The 26,917-nt window shown below is 44.3% G+C and overlaps 1 protein-coding gene across 15 annotated transcripts in view; it reads right to left on the reverse strand.

Annotated features, from left to right (window-relative positions):
• KATNB1 (katanin regulatory subunit B1) overlaps nt 1–26,917 on the reverse strand; it is a 301,411-nt gene that overhangs the window by 22,570 nt on the left and 251,924 nt on the right. For 11 of the 15 annotated variants that reach the window (XM_033941724.1, XM_033941731.1, XM_033941720.1 and 8 more), the window contains 2 exons: nt 23,097–23,171; nt 3,447–3,563 (listed from right to left, as the gene is read on the reverse strand). The exons of 1 other annotated variant lie outside the window; for it this stretch is intronic. In XM_033941724.1, the coding sequence (XP_033797615.1) occupies nt 3,447–3,563; nt 23,097–23,171 (192 nt within the window). Of the gene's footprint in view, nt 1–3,446; nt 3,564–22,340; nt 22,810–23,096; nt 23,172–26,917 lie in introns of those variants that run through there. 3 more of the 15 variants (XM_033941730.1, XM_033941728.1, XM_033941727.1) reach the window with 3 other exon arrangements.

Consider the following 26,917-nt stretch of genomic DNA (forward strand, 5'->3'; position numbering starts at 1 on the left):
AACCTCCTGCTGCCAGAACATAAGATTTACAAAGTGCTAACATAAATTCAGAGGGAAAGACCCCTAGCAGCCCCAAGGGACTCCCTGCCCCAGCAGGGGACCCTGCCATACCTTACCCATGTATTTCCAGAACAGGGGGAAGGTTACCTAAGGTAACTGAAATGAAGGAGGAGGTTCCTGCTGAAAGTGGACCTGAAACCGCCGAAATCGGAGCCCTCTGTGGCCTGCGACGTCTGAAAAGCCTGGGACTGTCCTGACGCTGAGGAATCGACCGACGCGAAAAGGGAATCCCCAGCCATTCCGGAGGCAAGAGAATCCTTTTCTCACTGACCATCGGCAGCTAGGGAATCCTCCGCATGAGTGTCGGGGAAGTCCAGGCTTCTCCGCAATCTGAAACCGACTCGCAAGGTACATGCGGTGGGGTGCTCTAGCCGCCGGCATTTGCTGCCAACAAGGCTTCCCCACCACTCCGGCCTGCACAACGCTTGCACAGGCCGGCCGTGAGTACCTCGTGTCTAGAGCACAATGAGCACTTTTTCCCTTTAAAAGTGCTCATTGTGCTGAAAACTGCCCTAGCTGCAAGAAAAGTGCCAGTTAGCTGAGAAAATACAGTAAAAAGGCAGTGTTAAAGGGAATTTAGCCCTTTAGACCAGCACACCTCAGGATTTATTTTAACAGAACAGACTCCACGGCTCTCAAAGCTGGAGGGCTGACCAACCAGGGGGCCAGGCCGCCGACTGAGGCACCTCTACAAAAATATGGGGAGATGGAGGAAGGTGGGGGGGAGAGACCCAGCACGAGACCCAAGGGTTTAACACCCCCGAGGTCGGACTGATCCCCAAGCAAGACCCGTCCAAACTCTATCCGGCACAAAAGGGGAACCAGGAGTCCAAAAACAAAGTTCCAACAGTGTTAAGAGGAGAGCCGATATTAGCCTTACCACCTGCTACCGGAGACTGTGGAAGACTGGATTAGTAGAGGGGAAGCTATACTGATATACAAGTTTGATCTCAGTCTCCACCTGCTGGTAGCAGTGAGGTATAATACCCATTCATAAAGGAACTATACTGGTCTACCAGGCGATACAGAAAAAAACCTTATCAACTTAGGCCCATAATATACACGAGGTATCACAAATTCCTTAGCTATATCAGCTAGTTCTATTACCATCAGAATGTTCTCTCAAGGCCAGGCTGAAGAGTAAGACTCATTATGGCAATCAGACATGCTGGGGTACTGCAAACTTTCTCCAGAGAAAAATCATGAAGGCTAGGTTAGAGAAGTATTGGAGAAAGGGAAAAGGCAGACATTAGAGAATGACACTTTGGCTGTTACCCACGGCTAGTCGCGGGTAACCCGCCGAAACGGTGAAGAGGGTATAAAGTGCTCACTGCGGGTACAGTGACAATGCCATCTACTGCCCTGTGGAGCGGGGAATGACCTCATCTCCGCAGTTAAGGGAAGGAATGCGTGCAGTCCCCAATCGCGCGCGGCCCCCTCCCTCCCTCCTTCCTACCTACCTTAATCTATCTATTTCCCTCCCTCTTACCTTTGCAACGCATTTTGATTAACTTCTTCACAAAGCTGTCGGAGGCTGCAAGCTGTAGTGTGCATGTGTGGGTGGAAGCTTCTCCTCTGACGCAACTTCCGGTCAACTTCAGAAGAGAAGCTTCCGCCCACACACGCATGCTATTGTTTGCAGGCTCCGATGGCTTTGAAGAAGTTACTCAAAACGCGCCGCGAAGGTAAAGGGGAGGGTGGGAGATAGATTCGGGTAGGTAGGAAGGAGGAAGGGAGGGGGGCTGCGCGAGAGGTGCCGAAGGGCGGTGAGATGATGAGAGGGAAGGGTGGTAGAGGAAATGAACAGACGCTAAAAGGACATGGAGAAGACAGAGAGTGTGAAGAAGACGCTGAAGGGAAATGGGGATGACAGAGAGTGTAGAGAAGGCGCTGAAGGGAAATGGGGATGACAGAGTGTGGAGAAGACGCTGAAGGGAAATGGAAATGACAGAGAGTGTGGAGAAGACGCTGAAGGGAAATGGGGATGACAGAGAGTGTGGAGAAGACGCTGAAGGGAAATGGAAATGACAGAGAGTGTGGAGAAGACGCTGAAGGGAATGGAGAAGAGTGTGTGGAGAAGACGCTGAAGGGAATGGAGAAGAGTGTGTGGAGAATCAAACTTATACATAAAGCAGGGAAATATGATCATGTAACTCCTCTCCTGAAAGAAGCCCACTGGTTACCCATCACGCACAGTATCACCTATAAAATCTTAATGCTGGTTTTCAAAATCAAACTCTCACATCTTCCATCTTTTCTTGACAAACTTATTATCCCTTTCTGTTCTCCTCGGACCTTAAGATCAGCAGATCAAAACTTACTGGCCGTTCCTTCCATCAAAGAATTCTACTACACTAGGAAAATTAACTTCTCGTAGCTGCTCCAACCTTATGGAACGCCATGGCACCTCAACTTCGTCATGAAAATCTTCTCAATAAATTCAAGACCAAACTAAAAACATTTCTTTTTCAAGATGCATATCATAATCTCTAAATACTTCCTTCCCCAAAACCAGTAAAAAAATGATCTCAACCGCTTTTATGAAGCGACCCTAACCCTGATGTTATATCCTCCCCCCTCTTCCCTTCTTTTAACTTTCATTTTAATAATGTATTTATTGACCTTTCCATCACCTAATACCCTCAAATTCATGTAAGTCCTTGTCTATTGTCTTTTAATGTTCACTCCTCCCCATATATATACAATTATTATTTTACTTTTTATCTTTTTTTTTTCTTTTTAGCATTGTAAACTGGCCAGGTACATGTTGATGGTTGGTATATTAAACACAATAAAACTTGAAACTTGAGAAGATGCTGGAAGGGAATGGGAAAGAGAGAGTGTGGAGAAGACACTGGAAGAGAAGAAGACAGAGATGCCAGACTATGGGGGAGCGGAGGGAAGAAGATGGGTGCCAGACCAATTGGGGGGGGGGGGGGAAGAGAGAGGCACAGTAACAGAGCAAATGGAAGACGCAGAGAGAAAACAGACAGTGGATGGAAGGAATTGAATGAGAAGATGAGGGAAGCAGAAACCAGACAACAAAAGGTAGAAAAAAAATTTATATTTATTTTTTTTATTTTTTTGCTTTAGGATAAAGTAGTATTAGTTGTGTTTATAAAAATTTATAAACAAAGCCCTGCCAGCTGAACATCTCTTTCTCTAGTTCAGCAGCCAGAACTTTGATTTATAAGGAAGGAATAAGCTAAATATTGTAGTACTGAGGCTTGTATGGATGTCATGGGGATGGGGTGGGGACAGGGACGGTGGTTGTGGGGATGGGACGGTGGTTGTGGGGACAGGGCGGTGATGGGGACAAATTTTTTCCCCGTGTCATTCTCTAGCAGACACTACCCAGTTTGCCTGGATGCTGAATTAATTCTTACCTCTCCTCCCTGGAAATATCCACTCCCACAGAAGGGGGCGCAGAGAGACTCTCTGTTATGAGAGGAAGAAAACGCTGCAGAATCATCTTCAGAGAGGTACAACCTGTCTGTACATAGCTAAGAAAAAACATCCAGAATTAAAGTCAACGATCAGCCCAAGAATAGCATTCAGGGCCTGATTCTCTAAAAGTGCGTCCCGATTTTAGGCAGCTGTAGGCGTCCTACAGCTGTCTAATCAGCCAATCGGGATGCATGTTTTAAAAAAAAAAATGCTCCCCAGGCAGGCCTGAAGGCGCCTCCGGGAGCCTAGGGAGACCCACAAGATGCCTAAGCTCGTCTAAGGGCCTTAGGCGGGCCTTAGGCTGAACCTAGGCGGCCCTACGCGTCTCCCTAGTAGATGAGAAGCTTAAAATGTAGGCCAGCAAAATGCTGGTCTACATTGTAAGTAGACGCGGCCGCTATACTTATCGTGGCAAGGGATCTCTCTGCCGTTATAAGTATAGCGGGCCGCGGCCTGTCCGATCGCTGGGAGGAGGGTGCCCAATCCCTCCTGCCCGAAGACGCACCCTCCCGACACTACCGACCGCCCCACCCCCGACACTACCGACCGCCCCCCCCCCCGACATTACCGATCTCCCCCCTCCCCCGACAATATCGGTTGCTGGCAGGAGGGTGCCCAATCCCTCCTGCCTGAAGACGCACCCCCCCAGGCGCTAACAACCCCCACTCCACCAAACCTGTTCTTACAGATGGGTCTTGCACGTCGAGCAAGCAGGCACGCCTCTTCGAAATGAGGCGGGCCCGCCCCTTCCCGGCCCATCCCGCCGAAGCCTAAGGCCTGATTGGCCCAGGCTCTAGAAGCCTGGACCAATCAGGCCTTAGGTATAGCGGGTCCGCCCATCCCCACTTAATCTAAGGCCTGATTGGCCAATCAGACCTTAGACTTAGTAGGGATGGGCGGACTCGCTATGCCTAAGGCCTGATTGGTCCAGGCTTCTAGAGCCTGGGCCAATCAGGCCTTAGGCTTCGGCGGGATGGGCCAGGAAGGGGCAGGCCCGCCTCATTTCGACGAGGCGTGCCTGCTTGCTCGAGGTGCAAGACTCATCTGTAAGAACAGGTTTGGTGGAGTGGGGGTTGTTAGCGCGGGGGGGGGGGTGCGTCTTCGGGCAGGAGGGATTGGGCACCCTCCTGCCAGCGACCGATATTGTCGGGGAGGAGAGATCGGTAATGTCGGGGGGGGGGGGGGCGGTCGGTAGTGTCGGGGGTGGGGCGGTCGGTAGTGTCGGGGGGGGGGGGCGGTCAGTAGTGTCGGGGAGGGGGGTGCATCTTCGGGCAGGAGGGTTTGGGCACCCTCCTGCCAGCGATCGGTCAGGGGGCCACGGCCCGCTATACTTATAGCGGCAGAGAGATCCCTTGCCGCGATAAGTGTAGCGGGCCGTGTCTAATCTAACCCGATTCTCTAACCCGCGTCTGTAACATGGACGCCGGTTACAGAATCGGGGTTTAGTTTAGGCCGTTTCTGAATAGGACGCCTCTCCCGGGCGTCCTATACAGAATCAGGGCCTAGGTGTCTTGCGGGCCTCGCCTTCAATATAGGCGGCCTGCCTGGGGAGCATTTTTTTTAAAAAAACGTGCATCCCGATTGGCTGATTAGACAGCTGTAGGACGCCTACAGCTGCCTAAAATCGGGACGCACTTTTAGAGAATCAGGCCCTCAGTGTTTAAAGAAAGATTAGGTTCTTACCTCGATAATCTTCTTTCTTGTAGATGTGTCTGGTGGTCCTGAACAGTAGGGCCTTGTATATGAACTCGCAAGTTGCTTGTAGAAATCTGTCAATCATGTTTTCAACTCCACCTCCTTTCCAGGGAGCTGCTCCTGCCCCCTCAGTTCATTCAGGCGCAATCAAGCAGTACTGTAATGAAAGACATAACTGGAAAGAGGGAGGAATCCCTGACAATACAATTCTGTTCTGCTCTGTAACTTTACCAATAAACATTATAACATTCAGACAGTTAACTTTTCCTTCCCAATTGTGTATTTTTTTCAAATGGCCTGGCAGGTTTATTTTTGTAGCCTCTTCACCCAGCCCGTACCCTTTGCCCTTTTCAATGCCACGCCTGTAACCAAAACAAAAAAGACTGTTCCTCTGTTTCATGTGGTATATTTTAGTTGTATATGAATTTGGGAGGGGGGTGGGGGGGTTAAATCTTGTTGTATGATATTGTAGATTTTCAAGTGATGTTGTACTATAATTGTTTGATATTTACTGTACACTTGATGTAAGTTATAAAATGAATAAAGAAATTAAAAAAAAAAAACCAACAACATTCAGACAGCTTTATAGAAACAGATACAAAAACATGTGCGACTCACAATTCTGCGGATGACTCGCTCTAGCATGGACCACAGGGAAACATGTACAAGAGCTCTTTCTCCAGCAAAGTTTGGACTAACACTTCTAACCCCACTCTTCCGGGCTCATAACAACTGTACAAGTGATCCACCTTTGGGTTTACAGCCGAGGCCATCAGATCCACCTGTAGCTATGGAGGTGAATGTCTGGGGTGACAGTCAGAATGACACGGGGACAGAACTTGTTCCCATCCCTATGATTAACTGCAGGTAACCATTCTCGTGTCATTTGTTAAGGAAAGAGGGAAGAATCAGAGGATGAATGGGCACAGCCACTGACCCTCAAGCCTTGCATTGAAGAATGCTGGTGTAGAAGGACTGAGGTTACATTACATTACATTAGGGATTTCTATTCCGCCATTACCTTGCGGTTCAAGGCGGATTACAAATGGATTGTCCGGAGATTAGAAGTATTTAGGGAGTAGTTTGTACATTTCTTTGTGTTGCTAAGGATCACATCTGAGTTGTCATGATATTGGTAGTACATATGTTGTCATGGTATTGGAAGTACATATGTAGTAGTTGCAGATGATGCTTGGGATATTTCCGATTGTGTTAGTTCTGTTTTATGTGTTTTTTGAATAGAAGGGTTTTTATTTCTTTTTTGAAGGTTATGTAGTCTGTGGTCATGGTCAGTAGGATGTAGAGTTGTGGGTCGAGTATTGCAGGTTGAGATAGACACTAAAGAATGACATGGAATGATTTTCCGCAGTTATCTGCAGAGGCAGAAATAAATTCTGTCCCCGTGCCATTCCCCCAGGTCATGTGACTACCAACTGAAAAAGCTGGCCTGCACATTTTCCACTCCCACTATGTGCGTGGCTGAGAGGGCCTGCAAATGAGCTTTTGCCCAGTGAAAGAGGAGTTGAGCTTCTAGGCATAATGGGGAGCTTCTGGTGCCTCCTTGCCTGTTGACATAGGCCACCGCTGTCGCATTGTCCAAGCAGAGTAGAAACACTTCTGAGCAACTTATTTGCAAGAAAAAACTGAGGGGGCAGGAGCAGCTCCCTGGGAAGGAGGCAGAGTTCAAAATATGATTGACAGCATTCTGCAAGCAACTTGTAGATTCAGATAGCATACAGGACCACAAGACACATTGCACTAGAACTTATGGTTTAGAGTTACAATTGTACAAATAAGGGATCAGCAAACAAGTTTAAATGATAACTTTTTACTGGACTAACTTGCATATACATCTGTGGCTAGCTATAGAGAGTTAGGTCAATTTTTAGGATAAGGAATTATATTAAGGGGCTGGATTGGAAAGTTGAAGGGAAATAGAAACAGCAGTAGATAAAACTTTAAGAAGATAGAGAAAAAGGAAAATGAAAACATGGAAAAAGCTGCAATAATTTTCTAAAGAAACAGTTGATAAGGGAAGAAAAAATGGTTAGCATTCATAATCAAGAGATTGCAGAAAGAGAAAAACAGGCAGCAAAATCTAGAAAAGAAGAGAAACTGAGAAAGTATTCAGATGAGCAAAGATGCCAATGGACAAATAAATTGGGGGAAACAGTAAAAAGGAGAAAATATGAAACGGTAAAAGCATGGGTGTGAATTTTAAATGACTGACACTTACACTTTATGTTAATGCATCGGAATAATAAATGGGGTTACAGGTAGCACTGACTAAGAGAAATTTCTAGAGCAGGAGTTAGAAGCTGTTTGTACAAAGAAGATTTTAAAGTAACAGAGATCATAGCTGAACATTAATACATGAGAATAAAACATGCTTAGCTGCAATGCTAACAGCATTGAGCAGAGCTGTGGCACACGATATGTGCGTACAGTCAGCCTTGAAATGCTGGAAAGGAGTGTCACTTAGATGTTTCCTGCTGATATATTGCTGTACCAGTCCAATGTAGAAACCACATGAACATAGTTATTAATAAGCCACAGCAACAGTTGACAGAGTATTTTCAGGCAGTCTCCCGGTTAAGAACGAGTTCCATTTTTTAAACCATTCTTAAGTTGAATTTGTATGTAACTCAAATCCTGTACAGTACAGTCTATAAAAGCATTAAAGAACATTAAGCATTAAATCAACAGTTCTCAAAATAAAGTACTGTAATTTAAATAAAAAGAAAAGATAGATTTACACTCACTTTCGCTCCTCATGTGTCCCACTGTTCCCTCTCCACCACCACATCCAACAATTCTCCCTCTCATCTCTCTCTTCCTCATGCATCTAAACCTCACACAGGCAGGGCTCCCTGAATGGAAGAATCTTAATGCACAATATAGTTTAGAATTTTTATGCTTTCAGATAGACTTCTTGGGACACCAGGCCGCACAGTGGTATAACTTGATAAACAGATTTGTAAATAAAAAACCTAAAACTGGACTTAGGGACATTTGGAGTATTGAGGTCAAGCATCAAATTACTGCGTCTCAATGGCCATGAATTTGGTCTTGGAGAATGAGATGTACAGTGTCCACATCTATGAGACAAACTTGGTTTTTCCTTTTACATAGAGCATTTTGGACCCCCAGTTAGATTACAGAAGTTAAATAGCTCTAAGTCTAATAGATGCTGGCATTGTAATCTTGAGATTGGGACATTAGATCATTTGTTATATTATTATCCCTTTATTTTGACCTTTTGGAAATCAATCTGGACCCAAATAAATTGTTTATTAGAGAATCCTGTGGCTTTGTTGTATGACACGATTCTATTTGGTATGTCAATGAGAACAGAGCCAAATTTCATCAAATAATAATAAGCTTTTATTAATTATGACAGGAGTCGCCATACAACATATCACACATAATTGGAGCAGGCTTAATTACAGTTTTTGGTGGAACTCATTGTGTCACATCTATAAGATGGAGAGAACAATAGCCATACAAAAAGGGAATTATAAAAAATTTAAAGAGATATGGGGGCCATTGACAAATTATTGTAATGAATAGATACCATTTTTCCATTATAAGTACAATACAAGTGAAGGGATGGGAGGGGGCAATTCTGAATTTTATTAAATGTTTAGATCAGTAAAAAAGAATATTTCATAAAATATAGTTGATTAACCATGCTATGGTAGGGTTGAGAGGGAAGGGGTTAAATTTTATGTATTATTGTTAAATATGGCAGAAATTCAAGTGATGTATTTAATTTCAATTGTCAATTTATTGATACACTTGTAAGATGTAAAAATGAATAAAGATTTTTTTAAACCTCACACATCTCTCAACACCATATCCAATATTTCTCTCTCCCTCCCTATGCCCAATTCTTTCTTAATTTTCCCATATGCATCATTTCTTTCCCTCTCACTCAAGACATTAATGACCAACAATTCTCCCTTTCTATTACCCTACCTCAGCATCTCTTTCCCTCACTCCTTCCATTCCTCCATCCTATGTCCCAAGTTCATGCTCTCTCTCTCCTTCCTTCTTTTGTCTGAAGTTTGTGCTCCCTTCCTTCTTTCTGTGTCCCAATATGACCCTGCCTCTCCCTTCCCTGTGCCAATGTGCCCTTTCTTCCTCGCTTCCGGTCAAAATGCGACCCTCCTTTTCCCTTCGGTGTCCCAACGCGACCCTTGTCATCTTTCCCTCCAGGTCAGCCGTGAGCCATGTGCAGGTACCAGCAGCTGCGGCTTTGCGAAGTGCAACTGAGAGAAGAGAGCGGGCCAGAGGAGGTAAACACCCACAAGAGGCACAAATTTAGGACACTGAATGGAGGGAAAGATGACAAGGGGCGCATTGGCACACCGAAGGGAGGAGGATCGCGTTTTGACAGGAAGGGAGGAAGAAGGGGCGCGTTGGCACAGGAAGGGAGAGAATTTGATGTTAAGTTGGGCATTCTTAAACCGGGGACTGTCTGTATATGAAACTTGCTACTGCCATCTGGTGATGAGTATGTGACATTTATATGAAATGGTAGAGTTCATATTGGTTATTGATAACCAGCCCAGCACCTACATGGGAGAACAAAAATAAACAATATATAACCAAAGATAGTCATTAGTTAGAAACAGAGATAAGGCAGTAGATAAATTAGCAGTAGATAAATAAGATTATTGCTATTAGGATAAGCTGTTAAAAGAGGATGCTTTGCTTTAGCTAGAGTAATGAAAAAGAGCAAGAGAGAGAGTTTGGAGCTTGTGCTTGTACTTTTTAAAATCTATTCTTGAGTTAGGACTAGAACAAGTAACAAGAGGTTTTTGGGAAATTAGTTTCTGAAGTAGGAAAACAAACATTTTTATAGTCTTAGAATGGTAGGTATTTCATGAGTATGTCAGACAACTGAAAAAGGGAAGTTGGAGAAAAATATCATATAAGGAGAAGGCTATACAACAAGCTGTTTGAGTCATTAATATATAATTATAATTGTAGAAAATATGCATATGCAATTAAGCCAGAATGGATACTATATAGGTTGTTGATTGCTCTTTTGTTCTGGGGGTGGTGTGACATAGCATAAGAGAGATCGCATGCCCCTCTAGCACAAACAGCTGAGATATGTATCATTTTTTGTTTACATAATATAATATTTTTAATTGCAGCATTTGTGCCTCTCTTCAATTTTTCTGTTTTATATTTTTTCATGTTTTTATTAAAATTTGATTCTGGTCCTTATCAAGTTACTAAGCAAGTTTACAATTAAAATGTAAGGGTAAAAAATAAAAACACAAACAACAATACAAATTATTACAAAAGAGAAACAAAAACATTATTTTAATGGTGTGCTTAACAATATACAGTCTAGACAGGACTGACAAGAAACGGTAGGTAGATGGGGAAGAAATACAGGGTTGGGGAGCCCTCAGACAAAACTGAGAGACCCTCATCTCCGAATGGCTGCTCCCATTTCCAATGCTGGGGTTCAGGGTCACATAAAACCTCAACATGCTCAAAGACACATGTAAGGTGCCTCTGGGAGCCTAGGGAGGCCAGCAAGCCCGCCTAAGACTAGGCATGGTTTGCCCTGAAAGTAGCCTTAGGCAGACCTAGGCGGCCGTCCGCGTCTCCCTAGACCAGTGGGAGATGCATTTAATGTAGACCAGCAAAATGCTGGCCTACATTGTAGTAGACGCGGCCGCTGAGCTTATTGCAGCAAGGGGTTTCTCTGTTGTGATAAGTTTAGCAGCTGCGCTAGCAGCCGCCTGTCCCAGACGAACGATCGCCAGCAGGAGGGATGCCCAATCCTTCCTGCCAGAAACCCCCTCCCAATAGATCGTTGGCAGGAGGGATGCCCAATCCTTCCTGCCAGAACCCCCCCCCTCCCGAATAGATCACTGGCAGGAAGGATGCCCAATCCCTCTTGCCTGAACTCCCCCCTCCCCCGAATGGTTGCCTGCAGGAGGGATGCTCAATCTCTCCTGGCAGAATCCCCCCAGAATGATTGCCGGCAGGAGGAATACCCAATCTCTCCTGCCGCCCCCCCCCCCCCGAATGGAACGATCACTGGCAGGAGGGATGCTCAATCTCTATTGCCAGAACCCCCCCCCCAGAACGATCATCGGCAAGAGGGATGCCCAATCTGTTCTGCCAGAACACCTTCCCCTGAACAAAACGACTACTGACAGGAGGGATGTCCAATCTCTCCTGATGGAACCCCCCCTGTAAATTGAACCGCCGCCCCCCCGGATCTCCCTGACCTGAATGAGGCAGACCTGCCCCTTCACGGTGCATTGTGGGTTTGCACAGGGGAGGGGCCTACGGCCTGATTGGCCCAGGCACCTAAGGCTCCTCCTATGGACCCTGAGCCAATCAGACCTTAGGCCCTCCCTGGTGCATCACACAATGTACCAGGAAGGGGCAGGCCCGCCTCATTCAGATGGAAGCGGGCCTGCCGGCTGGACAGAGAGAAGACCCGTCTATTCGGTCATCTTACTAGGTTAGGGGGGGTGTTGGCGCCATGTACGGGGGGGGGGGGGGTTCTGGCAGAAGGGATTGAGCATCCCTTCCTCCCGGCGATAGTTCGGGGGAGAGATCCAGCAGGAGGGAGTGGGCAGCCCTCCTGCCAGCGATCATTCGGCCAGGATAGGAGCTGCTAAACTTATTGCAGCAGGGATATCCCTTGCCGCGATGTCAGCGGCTGCATCTACTTACAACCTGATTCTCTAACCGGCATCTGTAATATGGACGTCAGTTAGAGAATCGGGTTCACTTTAGGTGCAATTCTGAATAGGATGCACATCGGCTTCTGAGACCGGGCGTTCTATACAGAATCCGGACCCGACAGTCTTGAGATAAACACCTACTGAAGTGCTTTTGTTCATGGTCTTTTTTATTTTTTTTTCCACTAGTATGAGAGAGACGTAAAAGATAATGCAGCACTGATGATATAAGACATATTGTTTGATGCTAAGTCCTGTAGACAACACCAGAAGGCAAGATGTGTCCACATGAGTCAATAATATCACCAGGTGGAGAGATGTGTGTAGGAAGTTATGGTGGTTGACAATGGAACAAAGATGGAAGTTATTATGAATGAGAAGCCAAAAAACAGTCTGTAAAATACCGATACTGCAAACCGGTAGGCAGAAGGGATCTTTTACTCTGAGTCAAAACAATTGAAAGGTTTAAAGAGGAACTGATTTCCTTGACATTTAGTTGAAGAAGAATCATGGTGGTTTGATTCTGCTGAACTTGAATAAAGATTTCCAAACCATAGGGTATATCATAGGGGGAGTGGCCAAGAAGGCGGCACATACCTAGTGAGCTCTGTATCTCTCTCTTGCTGAACTGTGATTTTCCTGTTCTTTATTGCTGCGGTTTTATTTGTATGATGTCACATACTAAAAGGAAAGGAACTGTGCGGATTACTGCATCATTAGACCACACTTTCTCACTGCTGCAGCAAAGCATTGAAAGCTATTTCACTGGGAATCCAGCAATTCAAACCGGAGGCGAGAACCCTGATAATACACGGCTGGAAGGAGTTGCTGAGCTTTTGGGGTTAGATGTCACCTTTTCTCCCCTGGAATTGATTCAACTGCCATGTCCTACGTCAGAGGTGGGATTGTTGTCATAGCAAGATGGATTTGCTGGAACGTGATCGCCAGAAAACTCTGAGTGATGGTGGCTCCCCACTGGGAGGACGTTGAGAACATCAAAGTGACTCAAGAGCAGATAGTTCCGAGTCCTTCATAGCGATTACACTTGAAACTATTTGGAAAGCGATTATGGATTTGACATCGGTAGTACAGAAATCTTCTGTGGAGGTAACAACTTTGGTTTCTAAAATGGACACTATATCTAAAACTGTAGAACAGCTTAAGCAAGATTCCTCGATTAAATGTCAGTAGGGGTGATATGATAGAGGTCTATAAAATAATGAGTGGAGTGGAAAGGGTAGTTGTGAATCGCTTGTTCACTCTTTCCAAAAATACTAGAACTAGGGGACATGCGATGAAGCTACTAAGTAGTAGATTTAAAACAAACCAGAGAAAAGATTTCTTCATATAACGTGTAATTAAACTCTGCAATTCATTGCTGGAGAATGTGGCGAAATCAGTTAGCTTAGCGGGGTTTAAAAAAGGTTTGGATAATTTCCTAAAAGAGAAGTCCATAGGCCATTATTGAGATGACTTGGGGAAATCTACTGCTTATTCCTAGGATATCAGCTTCTCTCCTCCCAGCATATACGGTTCCGTTAATAGGAAGGAACCGTATATGCTGGGAGGAGAGAAGCTGATATGCACGGACGGGGAGAGGGACCTTGGGGTGATAGTGTCCGAAGATCTAAAGGCAAAAAAACAGTGTGACAAGGCAGTGGCGGCTGCCAGAAGGATGCTGGGCTGTATAAAAAGAGGCGTAGTCAGTAGAAGGAAGAAGGTGTTGATGCCCCTGTACAAGTCATTGGTGAGGCCCCACTTGGAGTATTGTGTTCAGTTTTGGAGACCGTATCTGGCGAAAGACGTAAGAAGACTTGAGGCGGTCCAGAGGAGGGCGACGAAAATGATAGGAGGCTTGCGCCAGAAGACGTATGAGGAGAGACTGGAAGCCCTGAATATGTATACCCTAGAGGAAAGGAGAGACAGGGGAGATATGATTCAGACGTTCAAATACTTGAAGGGTATTAACGTAGAACAAAATCTTTTCCAGAGAAAGGAAAATGGTAAAACCAGAGGACATAATTTGAGGTTGAGGGGTGGTAGATTCAGGGGCAATGTTAGGAAATTCTACTTTACGGAGAGAGTAGTGGATGCCTGGAATGCGCTCCCGAGAGAGGTGGTGGAGAGTAAAACTGTGACTGAGTTCAAAGAAGCGTGGGATGAACACAGAAGATTTAGAATCAGAAAATAATATTAAATATTGAACTAGGCCAGTTATTGGGCAGACTTGCACGGTCTGTGTCTGTGTATGGCCATTTGGTGGAGGATGGGCAGGGGAGGGCTTCAATGGCTGGGAGGGTGTAGATGTGCTGGAGTGGGTCTTGGCAGAGATTTTGGCAGTTGGAACCCGGGCGCAGTGCCGGGTGGGGCTTTGGATTCTTGCCCAGAAATGGCTAGGAAGAAAAATTACAAAAAATAAAAACTAAATAAAAAAAAATTTGGATTGGGTTGGGCAGACTGGATGGACCATTCGGGTCTTTATCTGCCGTCATCTACAATGTTACTATGTTAGGATAAGCTGCATAGAATCTGTTTTACATTACATTACATTAATGACTTCTATTCCGCCCGTACCTTGCATTTCTGGGCGGATTACGAAAGAAACTAGCTGGACATTATAATTTAGGGTTTTGGATTACAAAAAGATGACTGGACAGTTCCAGGAAATTTACAGTTTGGGGAGCTGTTTACATGGTTGAGACTTTGAGGAGAAAGAATTACGGAGAGGGAGAGACTTTGAGGGGGAACTTGTAAGGAAGGAGGAGAGCAGGAGGTAGAGTTAAGACATCTGGATAAATTTTTTGAATAGCAGGGTTTTAATTTTCTTTTCAAAATGATTTGAAGTTGCTCGTTGTTAATAGCAAGTTGGAGATGGTGTGGTCAAGTTTCGTTGCTTGCGTCGCTAGTAGGTTGTCAAACATCTTCTTGCGCTGGGTGCCATTGAATTGGGGGAAGGTAAATGGGGTCTGGGTTCTCCTTTGTCTAGTAGTGAGGTTTTGATTTAGGCAGTTGTTTAGGTAAGTGGGGGAAGTGCCATTTATTGCTTTGAATAATAGACAGTATAATTTGAATTGAATTTGTGCTTGTATTGGTAACCAGTGTGAGTCTAGGTAGGCAGTGGTGATGTGGTCAAATTTACTTAGCGAGTAGATCAATCTGAGAGCCGTGTTTTGTACTGTCTGCAGTTGTTTTATCAAGTTTGCAGGGCATGGTAGATAGAGGATGTTGCAATAGTCCACTAGACCTAGGACTAGGGATTGGACTATGAGCATTGTCGAAGAATTTTCTAATTTTACTACTTGGGATCTAGTTAGGTGCTTGGGACCTGGGTTGGTCAATGTTGGAAAAAGGATACTGGGCTTGATGGACCTTTGGTCTTTCCCAGTATGGCAATTCTCATGTTCGATCTACTGTTGCAAAAGATAATATTTCATAGAGGACAGAACAGTTTATTGAATTTACACAATTTCTAAATTTTCCAATGGATCTTGGTATTTTGCCTAAAGATATGCTTAAGAAATACTTTATGGAAGTGTTACATTTTTCCTCAGATATGGTTCCTCCTATAAATAGAGTGTTTTATTTGAAAATGTCTGAGAGAAATATCTAGGATAATAATATTCCATTATCTTCTGTTCGTCTGATTATCAGAGATTCGATTTGAACAATTTGTCTCAGATTTTAGAGCAATCAGTAATGGAAAATCTACTACTTTGGTTGCTGTCTATTTTTGAACAAGATCTGAATAATGTTATGAAAATGTACTTCTGCAATTCAAAGTTTTTTTTCATAGTCAAAAAGTCTGGATTTTTCTAGACACAACTAAAATAACACAAAAGTTGTAAGGCTTTTCTAGCTCTTAAGACAGAAAAAGTTTTAAATCTTGGGGCTTCATTCAAGCTGTTTTATCCGTGTAAATGCTTAATACGTTTGGGTGGTTTGAGTTATATTTTCTTTATTCTTGAACAGTTGAAAACCTTTATTGACCTCAAGAAGATTGTTTAAAAGTCTTCCTCTGGGCGGGCTCTATGGCTTCCAGATCTAGCAATCTTTGCACTGTTGCTCTGACTTTGACTGCCCGGAAGTCTATAAAAAGATCCAAGAGGGGATGAAAGATCGAGCTTGTATCCTTCCCATATTATTTCCAGCACCCAGCGATCTGTGGTGATCTCTGCTCCTGCCTCCAAATAGGCAACTAATTTCCCTCCGATGTGAGGAGCCTCAGCTGATGGCTTGATGTAATAACTGTTTTTTCAGAGCTGGGGCAGAGCGGGAACCTGAGGACTGAGGGTGCCTGGCCCCTCCAAATCTTTGCCTAGGGACCTGAAATATCATCTGGCCTGAAGGCCCTCCAGAGTTCTAGCGATAATGCCTGGAGGTCAAAAATTACTCCAACCAGACCCCCTTGGGGCCCTGAGGCCTGCTATCCAGCAAGGATTTTGATTTATGGTGCTGCATGCTGGCCATAAGATCATCGAGGTCTTTTCCAAAAAGTAACTGTCCCTGGAATAGCAGATTACTTAGTCACCTTGGAGAAAGAATCCCTCGCCCACTGTCTGATTCAGAGTATCTTGCAGGCAGAAATGGAGTAAGCAGACATCTTACTCACTACTCTGAAAATGTCGTACAGAGCATCAGTCACATAATCCACCCCTATCATTAAAAACTGGAGTCTGAGACCTCTGTCTCAAAGAGCCTTTTGTGTACAAAATCTAATCTGCGGTTCTGGGTATCCTTAAAAAGCACAGTTACTTACCGTAACAGGTGTTATCCAGGGACAGCAGGCAGATATTCTCACGTATGGGTGACATCACTGATGGAGCCCTGGTACGGACTACTTTAAAAGTGCATCGCCACTTTAAGACTTTAGAAAGTTCACAATAGCCCGAACTGCAAAGTGAAGGTATGAATTGAGGACCAGGTGGCAGTTTTACAGATTTCCTCAATGGAAGTAGATCTGAGGAAAGCCACAGAAGCAGCCATAGCTCTAATTTTGTGGGCTGTGCCACGACTCTCCAGTGCCAGTCCAGTCTGAGCATAACAGAACGAGATGCAGGCCGCCAGTCAGCAAGAAATCGTTCTCTTGGCAGGATGCCCCAATTTGTTTGGATCGAATGAAATGAACAGTTGGGGAGATGTTCAGTGAGGCTTTGTTTGGTCAATGTAATAGGCCCGTTTAAAGTCCAAAGTATGTAGAGCGGTTTTTCCAGGATGAGAATGAGGCTTAGGAAAAAAAACTGGCAGAATAATCGATTTATTGAGATGAAATTCAGTAACAACTTTTGGAAGAAACTTTGGATGTGTACCTAGAACCACCTTGTCGTGATGAAAAACTGTGAAGGGTGGATCTGCTACTAACTGACCCTCCTGGCAGAGGTGAGAGCAATAAGAAAGCCCATTTTCCAGGAGGTGAGAAACTTGAGATGAGCTGTGGCCATTGGTTCAAATGGTGGTTTCACCAAACTGGAAAGAACCACATTAAGATCCCAGATGGCAGGTGGAGGCTTGAGAGGTGGTTTCACATTGAAAAGTCCCTTCATGAATTTGGAAACCAAAGGATGAGCAGTGAGAGGTTTTCCCTCTACTGGCAGGTGAAAAGCTGAAATAGTACCGAGATGAACTCTGACCGATGTAGATTTGAGTCCAGAATCAGACAGAGAAAGAAGATAATCCAAAACCAATTCGACTGCCAAGGAAGTTGGATCATGATGAAGAAGCAGACACCAGGAAGAAAACCTAGTCCACTTTTGCTGGTAACATTGTTGAGTGGTTGGTATCCTGGATGCTTCAAGGATTTGTTGAACAGGTTGAGAAAGATTAAAATAGATGGATTCAACCCGAGAGAAACCAAGCTGTCAGGTGCAGTGATTGCAGAATGGGATGTAGAAGAGACTCCTGATTCTGAGTAAGCAGAGTATGAAGTATTGGAAGAGGTATGGGCTTCCGGGAGCTGAGCTGAATTAGAAGGGAGAACCAATGTTACCTGGGCCACCGTTGAGCAATGAGAATCATGGTGGCAGCTTCTCTCTTGAGCTTGAACAGAGTTCTCAACATGAGAGGGATTGGAGGGAATGCATATAAAAACAGTCCCGTCCACTTCAGGAGAAAAGCATCTGCTTCCAGACGAAGAGGGGAGTAAAGCCAGGAACAAAACTGGGGCAACTGGTGATTGTGAGTGGCCACAAACAAGTCTACTTGTGGAGTGCCCCATTGAGCAAAGATGGACTGGAGAGTTGCAGAGCTGAGAGTTCATTCATGAGGATGAAGAATTCTGCTGAGGTTGTCTGCTAGGGAATTCTTCTCCCCTTGTATATAGACTGCCTTCAAGAACAGGTAGCGAGCCGTTGCCCAAGTCCAGATTTTTTGGGCTTCCTGGCATAACAGGAGAGAGCCCATGCCTCCTTGCTTGTTTATGTAGTACATTGCTACTTGATTGTCTGTGCGAAGGAGGAGGAATTGAGGCCAGAGGAGATGATGAAAAGCCTTGAGGGCATAAAAAAATTGCTCCGAGTTCAAAGAGATTGATGTGAAAATTCTGTTCCCTGGCGGTCCAAAGACCCTGAGTCTGAAGATTGTCCATATGAGTCCCCCAGGCATAAGGGGATGTGTCTGTCATCATGACCTTGTGATGAGGGGGTAAATGGAAAAGGAGACCTCTGGATAGATTGGAGGTCACCCACCAGTGAAGCGTCTGCAGAAGAGAAGATGTCACAGATATATGTTATGAAAGACGATCTGTCGCTTGAGACCACTGGGAAGCAAGGGTCCACTGAGGAGTGCAAAGATGTAGCCTTGCAGTGGAAGCCATGTGGCCTAGAAGAACTATCATGCGTCTGGCAGAGATGGATTAAAGAGGAAGCAGTTGCTGACACAGACTTATGAGAGTTTGAAGGCAATCTGGAGGAAGAAAGGCTCTCATGAGGATGATGTCTAAGATGGCCCCAATAAACTGCAGATGTTGAGTCGGAATGAGATGCGATTTGGCGAAGTTGACTTCGAATCCTAGAACCTGAAGAAAAGAAATGGTCTGAGATGTTGCTTGGACCACTTCTTGAGACGAGACAGTCTTGATCAACCAATCGTCCAGATAAGAAAAGACTTGAAGGCCATGCGAACAGAGAGATGCAGCCACCACAATCAGGCACTTTGTGAAAACTCTGGGAGAAGATGCCAGGCCGAAGGGAAGAACCTTGTACTGGTAATGACATTGATTGATTTGAAACCGGAGGTACTTCCTGGAAGCCGGATGAATTGGAATATGTGTGTAGGCTTCCTTGAGGTCCAGAGAACATAGCCAGTCATTCTGATTGAGGAGAGGATAAAGCAGGGCGAGAGATAACATCTTGAATTTCTCTTTGAGTAGAAATTTGTTTAGAGCTCCGAGATCCAGGATGGGTCTCAGTCCTCTGGTCTTCTTGGGAACTAAGAAGTAACAGAAATAGAATTCCTGCTGCTGCTGAGAGGGGGGAACTTCCTTGATTAGCATTCAGCAGGAGAAGGGATTGGACCTCCTGAAGACGAAGGGAGGACTGTGCAGGGTCCAAAGCAGACTCTCTTGGAGGATGGTCTGGTGAAAGGGTGTGGAAATTGAGAGTATAACCCTGACAAATGATGTTGAGGACCCAGAGATCTAATGTTATGAGCTCTCAGTGAGCTGTGTAAAATTCAAGACGGCCTTCGATGGGCTGAGGCAGTTTGTAGAATGGTGACATTGGCTATGTTCTGAGCAGCAGGCTGTTGCTTTTGCTGCTGCTGATGTGGTTGTTGCTGTCTCTGTCTCCTTGGTTGAGGTGGAACAGGAGCTGTGGATTTTGCAGCAAATCTTCTCCGATAAGAAGATTGTGGTTTGAAAGGATGAGAAGGAAGTGGTTTCTTTTTGGGTTTCACCAGAATGTCCCATCACGTTTCATGCGTGGACAATTTCTGGGTAGCGGTATCAGTAGAATCACCAAAACGTTTGTCCCCCAGACAAGGAGCATTGACCAACCTGTCCTGATGATTGACTTCCAGCTCTGAGACTCGAAGCCAGGCCAGACGTCTCATGGCAACTGACATTGCTGCAGCCCGGGAAGTGAGTTCAAAAGTGTCATAAATGGAATGAACCATGTACTTACGAAGATGTAGCAGGTCAGCCATGAAAAGTTGAAAAGCAGGAAGGTTATGTTCTGGTAGGTATTTTTGGAATGTAGCAACTTGCTTGATCAGATGTTTCATGTAGAGAGAGAAATGAAAAGTATAGTTTCCAGACCAGTTGGCTAGCATAGCATTTTGGAAAAACCTCTTGCCAAACTGGTCCATAGTCTTACCTTCTCTACCAGGAGGAACAGAGGCGTACACACTATCCCCTGAGGATTTCTTTAAGGTAGATTCAACCAGGACAGACTCATGAGGAAGTTGGGGTTTATCAAATCCTGGAATAGGGACTATCCTATACAAAGAGTCCCAATTTACGAGGAGCCACTTGAATGGCAAGTGGCGTTTCCAAATTTTTGTAAAAGGTCTCCCGTAGAATATCATGAATAGGGAGTCTGAGGAGTTCCTTAGGTGGATCAAAATCTAAAGCATCTAGAAACTCCTTAGACCATTTTGAGTTAGCATGAAGAGGAATAGACATGGTCTCGGACGTTTCTCTCAAAAATTTAGAAAATGAAGATTTCTCAGTTAAAACAGGAAGCTCTTGAGAAGGTTGGTGAAGAGCTGTCATGGTCAGATAGAACAGGCTCTGAATCATTCAAGAGATCTGAATCTCAGGTCATTTGACGTTGAGGAAGTGGCACCGAAGGTTGAAGGTGCTTCAACTTCTGCAATACTTTTCCTGACCTCACCGGCATCGAGTCAGGGGATGTCCTCTTTTTTTTTTAATTTTTTTTTTTTAAGAAAGAATGATATAGAAAGAAACAAATTAGTAAAAAAAAAAATAAATAAATAAAAAAAATCACAATCCGCGAGAGCGGGAAGGCAAGCTAATAAAAAAGAAACTTCAACAGAAGCTGAAGTGCGTCTCACTAGCTCCGCGGAATACAAGAAAACTAAGGGATCGCGTGCCCTACGTCGGTCGGGAAGGCACTCGCGCATGTGTGGTTCAGGCTATCACAAACTTTCTAAAGTCTTAAAGCAGCGATGCACTTTTAAAGTGGTCCTTACCGGGGCTCCGTCGGTGACATCACCCATACATGAGAATATGCTGCCTGCTTGTCCTGGGATAATACCACGCCACCTTCACTGGGAGGGAAGTATACTTTGTAACCTGCACTACCAGTGACTCCACCATTGGGGAACAAAACACTGGTTAAATGTAGTTCCATTGGATAAAGCTTAGACATGGCTTTGGCCACCAAAGGGGCTCCTCCGGAGCCTCCCAATAATCCGCAAGCATTTTTGTAGTGTATTGATTCAAAGAAAAGCAAGAGGTCTGTGCCTTGTTACTGCTCATAAGCAAGCACTGCATGGCTGAGGACAGAGAAGCTTCTAGCTTCAATTCTTGGAGGGATTCTGTGATCACACCCATAAGCGTGGCAGATTTACACAGTTGGCACACTGTTGGGTCTTTGACATGATCAGAAGCCTCCCCAAATCTGGGTCTTGAACTCACGCGGATTCAGGGGTATTCCCTGCTACAGAGGACCCTGACTGGGAAAGTAAAGGCATTAAAATAGAGCCATTATCATCTAATTTGTCCTGTGACCCAGCATCCCCGACCTGTGTATGACATTGTTCTTGGGGAGCTGTGCTCTTGTTGGGGGAACCCCTTGACGCGAGCAGGGCCGCTATTCCAGGGCCGCTATTGCAGCCCTTTTCAATTATATAGGCCTCAAACATCATGTTAATGAGTTCAGAAAGAAATCTCTGCCCCTGATATCCAGGCAGTCCCAGCAGAAGTTGTTTAGCACCTCTTTGGGTTTTTCCAGCCTTCATTCCATGTCAATTGGTATAGGGTTCCCCACCTCACCATCATGGATTCTGATGAAATTTTGTGTGCTGAATCTTACATGATCCAAATGAACTCTGGTAAAGATTAAGATCCACCAGTGGAATTCTTGTGGAGATATACCTTTTTGTTTGATATCATACCACGACCATGTATAGCATACCTGCACAATTTTGACAAATTGAGTCAAAATATTTCCTTGGCTATTGAAGCAAAAACAAATGAAACTTAATCTTATACAACTTTTTACATTCTATTTAATAGAATTAATGCAGATTTTCAGTTTTTGAAACTGACATACATAAAAAGTCTCAAAGTGGGCAGAAAAAATTAGAACATGCTAAACATTTTCAAAGTTTAGCCTTTTGTGGGCTCCTGTAATAATGAAGCTATCACCGTAAAATTTTGTCTATTTTATGACACGACTTTGTTCTCAAATATACAATTTCAATTTATAAGCTAATCTCGTTACTTTATAATTTCAATTTGACATTTGTGTTTTTTCAAAAAATGTAAAAAAATTGGGTATTTTTAACCATTTTTAAAAAAAATTAACATTCTGGAAATATTTTCAAACTAAGGGGGATCCTCAGCAGTACTGAAAGCCTTGCAAAAGAACTGAGTGAAAGAGATTCAAATTTAAAGAAATAAACACAAAAAGAAAACTCAAGCTCCTACTGGCTTGCTTGTAGGAAGACAACTGAGTTGAACAGCTCAGAGGTAAGAGGAGCAAAAAACTATGCAAATGAAATTCCCTACAAGAGTTCTCGTGAGAAGGAATTGACTACCCAAAGGTTCAGGAATGGCATGTCTGTCATACTAGAAATACCATTTTATTGCTTACGAAGAGACTGGTTTCAACGAAACAAGAGTATCATAGTAAGAGAGCTTGTAATTTTCATCATAATAATTGTGATTCATTAATCTCATCTGCACTGAGATACACAGGAAGGATATCTGTTAGGAGAAAAACGTCATCAGTCAGTAAAAAGTATAGAATTATTATCAGGAAAATTCTTGCCCCAGTTTCTATTTAGAACAGATTTATTTAGAAAGGTATTTTAATAAGACAGAAATAAAGCAATAGATTTTTCAGGGAAATATCTGAAAGCCTGCCTCAGTGTACAAACTGCATTAAGTTTATCAGCTCACCTTTCCTTTCCTCCACTTTGTGACTTCCATATTGCCCCCTAACTCCATGTTATTCTGTTTTCTAGAAGAAACCTACTCCATGGCCTTCTCACCTTTCATATTTGCTGAGTAGCAGTTTTTCTATCTGGGGTAAAACAGATGTGCACATATCCAGCTTCCACAAAGACCTGTAAAGAAGACCATGAAACAATAACAGCCTTCTCCTACATGTTATAAACTTTACATCCATTACATGTTTTAATCTGTGTAGTTTGAGACCCTACAGCAAATTTCAAATGGTATTTCTACCCGTCTCCTTTCCAGGCTTTTCACCATCAAACAAATTGAACATAAGAACATAAGAGTTACCATACTGGGACGGACCGTAAGTCCATCAAGCCCAATATCCCATTTCCAACAGTGCTCAATCCAGTTCACAAGTACCTGGCAAGATCCCAAAAGAGTAAACCGGATTTTATGCTGATTATCCTAGAAATAAGCAGTAGACTTTGTCCATTTTAATAATGGCCTATGGACTTTTCTTTTAGGAAATTATCCAAACATTTGTTAAAACAGACAAAAAGCATTATCAAATTCTACTGTATCACTTGACATATTCTGTCAGTTTTTGCACAAGGGATGATAGCAGTTGCTTTTAAGATAATGAAATCTACTATGCATAAAAATATACAAACTAGATTAGATACAATGGTAGGTTTAGAGAATTGTGCAAGGACAGAAATGGTTTCCAATTTCACTCATTTCTGCCGATTAGCAGAAGAGCAAAGTAAACAGGATAAAGAGTTATTGCAGATGCAAAAGAAGGTAATTACATTACATTACATTAGTGATTTCTATTCCGCCATAACCTTGCGGGTCAAGGCGGATTACATAAGAAGTTATCTGGACATTTCCAGAGGCATTACAGAGTGGAGCGGGTTGGTACAGGAAATTGAGATGATTCTTGCAATGTTAGGAGATTGAGATGATTCTTGCGGTGTTAGTGTGTCTAAGGATTTTTTGAATAGCATGGTTTTTATTTCTTTTCTGAAAGTTTTGTAGTCTGGGGTCGTGATCAGTAAATTGGAGAGTTGGTAGTCTAGTTTTGCTGTTTGTGTGGCTAGAAGGCCATTGTACAGTTTTTTTTTCGTTTGACGTCTCTAATTGGAGGGTGCGTGAATGGTATGTGGGTTCTCCTATGTCTGGTTGTGGTAGTTTGGATTAGGCAGTTGTTTAAGTAGGCTGGGCTGTCTCCATTAATGGTTTTAAATAGTAGACAGTACAATTTGAATAGTATTCTTGCTTGTATTGGGAGCCAGTGTGATTCGAGGTATGCTGCTGTGATGTGGTCATGTTTCCTCAGAGAATAGATAAGTCTCAAAGTTGTGCTTTGTACTGTTTGTAGTTGTTTTATCATGGTTGCGGGGAAGGGGAGATAAGAGGATGTTGCAGTAGTCTAGAAGACCTAGGACTAGGGACTGGACCACGAGCTGGAATTGTTTTCTGTCGAAGAATTTTCGAACTTGCCTTAGGTTTCTCATGACTGTGAATGATTTATGTATTGTTTTGTTGATTTGTGGCTGCATGGTACAGCATCAGTCTATCATCATTCCCAGAAGTTTTAGAGTGGGATGAATGGGGTATGTGATAGAGTTTATTACTAGGTTATGGTTGGGGTTTTGTTATTTTCGAGGAGTATGAATTTTGTTTTGTCTGGATTCAGTTTCAGTTTGTGATCTTTCATCCATGTTGCTACTTTTTCTAGTGTTCTGTGTAATGTGTCTATCATGGAGGGCATTGGTTGATCAAAAGGAAGGAGAATGGTGATGTTGTCTGCATAGCTATAGGAGGTTAAACCTAATTTGTCTAGGCAGGTGCCGAGGGATGCAATGTAGAGGTTGAAGAGTGTTGGGGATAAACGTGATCCTTGGGGTACGCCGCAGGGGTTGGACCATGGTTCTGATTTTTCTTTGTTTGCCTTTACTCTGTAGGTCCTGGTTTGTAGGAATCCTTGAAATCATGTGTGTACCTTACCTGTGATTCCTACTGAATCTAGTATTTGTAGTAGTATGTCATGGTCCACCAGGTCAAATGCTGCGGTGCAGTGGCGTACCAAGAGGGGGACAGGGGGGGGGGAAATCCGCCCTGGGTGCAGCCTTAGGGGGGGTGCACAGCCAGCCCAGTCCCTATCGCACTCCCACCCTCCCAGCGAGAGCAGCAAACCTAACCTCCAGTAGCGTCGGCTGCTTCGCGGCTTTCTCCTCCCTCTGCCGTGTCACTGATGACGTCATCAGCGACGCTGCACCAGCAGGAGAAAGCCGCGAAGTAGCCGACGCTACTGGAGGGAGGTTTGCTGCTCTCGCTGGGAGGGTCGGAAAGGTTAACTTGGGGGGGGAGAGATAGGAGGGTCAGCGGGGGTTCGGCTGGGAGGTGAGAGAAGCGGTCTGCCTCGGGTGCTCCAAGGCCTGGTGCCATTATCTTCTTTGGGCAGCAGCAGCGTTTACAATTTTCTTCTGTTGCCGGCTTCAGGCCTTCCTCTCTGCCAGATCCTGCCTACTTCCTGTTTTCATGAAGACAGGACCCGACAGAGAGGAAGGCCTAAAGCCGGCAACAGCAGTGAATTGTGAATGCTGCTGGACCCCGGAGGAAAGGGAGCAGAGGGGGAGATAATTGGGGAGAGTGTTGCTCTACCCAACTGGATGGAATGAAAGGAGATGCCAGGGCTTAAAGGGAAGAAGAGACGGCAGGGCATGGAGGGAAGGAGGAAGGTATGCCAGATGAAGAGAAAAGGAAGGGGGAAAGGAAGGAGATGTCAGAGCATGGAGGGGGAGGGAGAGATGGAAGAAAAGGAAAGGAGAGAGATGCCGGGAATCAGGGAAGGGATGATGCCAGACTGTGAGGTGAGAAGGAAAGAAAGGAGAAGAGAGAGATGCCAGAGCATAGGGGAGGGTGGTGGTGAGAGAGAGAGAAAAACGAAGAGGTGACAGAGTTGAAATCAATCATGTACAAAGGAGAGAATAATAACTTTATAATAATAATAATTTTATTTTGTATACCGCCATACCCAGAGAGTTCTAGGCGGTTCACAACAATTAATTAAGATTACAAACGAAGATAACATTGGAATTAACAATTTTTGGAATATATATGTCATTGAAGTTGACAGGAATTAACAATTTTTAGAGTGTACAGGTCAATGAAGTTGACAGGAATATACAAGAGGGTACAATAGGAATATGCAAGAGTGTACAATAGTGGGTAAGGTTTTATTTACAGGGAAAAAATACAGGTCAGTGAAGTTAGCTGGTTTGGTGGGTGTAGTAGGAGGGGAAGGTGGAGGCTCATGTGTATTGAAGGGAGTGGAAGAGGCACGGGATAGATAGTTTATGGAAGAGGCATAGAAAGAGGGAAGATGCCATATGGAAGAGAGAGAGAGAGGGGGTGCACACTGGATAGAAAAAGCACAGAGGGCAGTGAATGGAAGGGGCGAGATAGAGGGTGAACAGTAGATGGAAGGGGTAGAGAGAGGGAAACGGACACTGAATGGAAGTGTGGGGGAGAGGAAGGACAGCTGCTGAATGGAAGTGTGAGGGAAAGGGGGAGCAGATGCTGGAAGGAAGTGGGGAGGGGAAAAAAAAAAGGGCACATGCAGGATTGAGAGAAGAGGATAGAGTTAGTTACTGGAAGGAGTGAGGGAATGAGGTGGCAAGCTATAGGTAGACACAGTGAAAGAGGGAAATTGAGGACTGAATAGTAAAAAAGAATTTAGACAAAGGCAGAAAATAAACTGAGAAGGAAGACCAGGGAAGAACAGGAGGAAGGGAGCGGAGAGAGATATGCCAGAGCAGGGGGGAAGGAGAGGAGACAGATACCAGACCAATGGGGTGAAAGGAGAGATGGAAGGGGGAGGCATACAGTTTCTGGAAGGGGCATA

Source organism: Geotrypetes seraphini, chromosome 4 (assembly GCF_902459505.1).
Source record: "Geotrypetes seraphini chromosome 4, aGeoSer1.1, whole genome shotgun sequence".
NCBI lineage: Eukaryota > Metazoa > Chordata > Amphibia > Gymnophiona > Dermophiidae > Geotrypetes > Geotrypetes seraphini.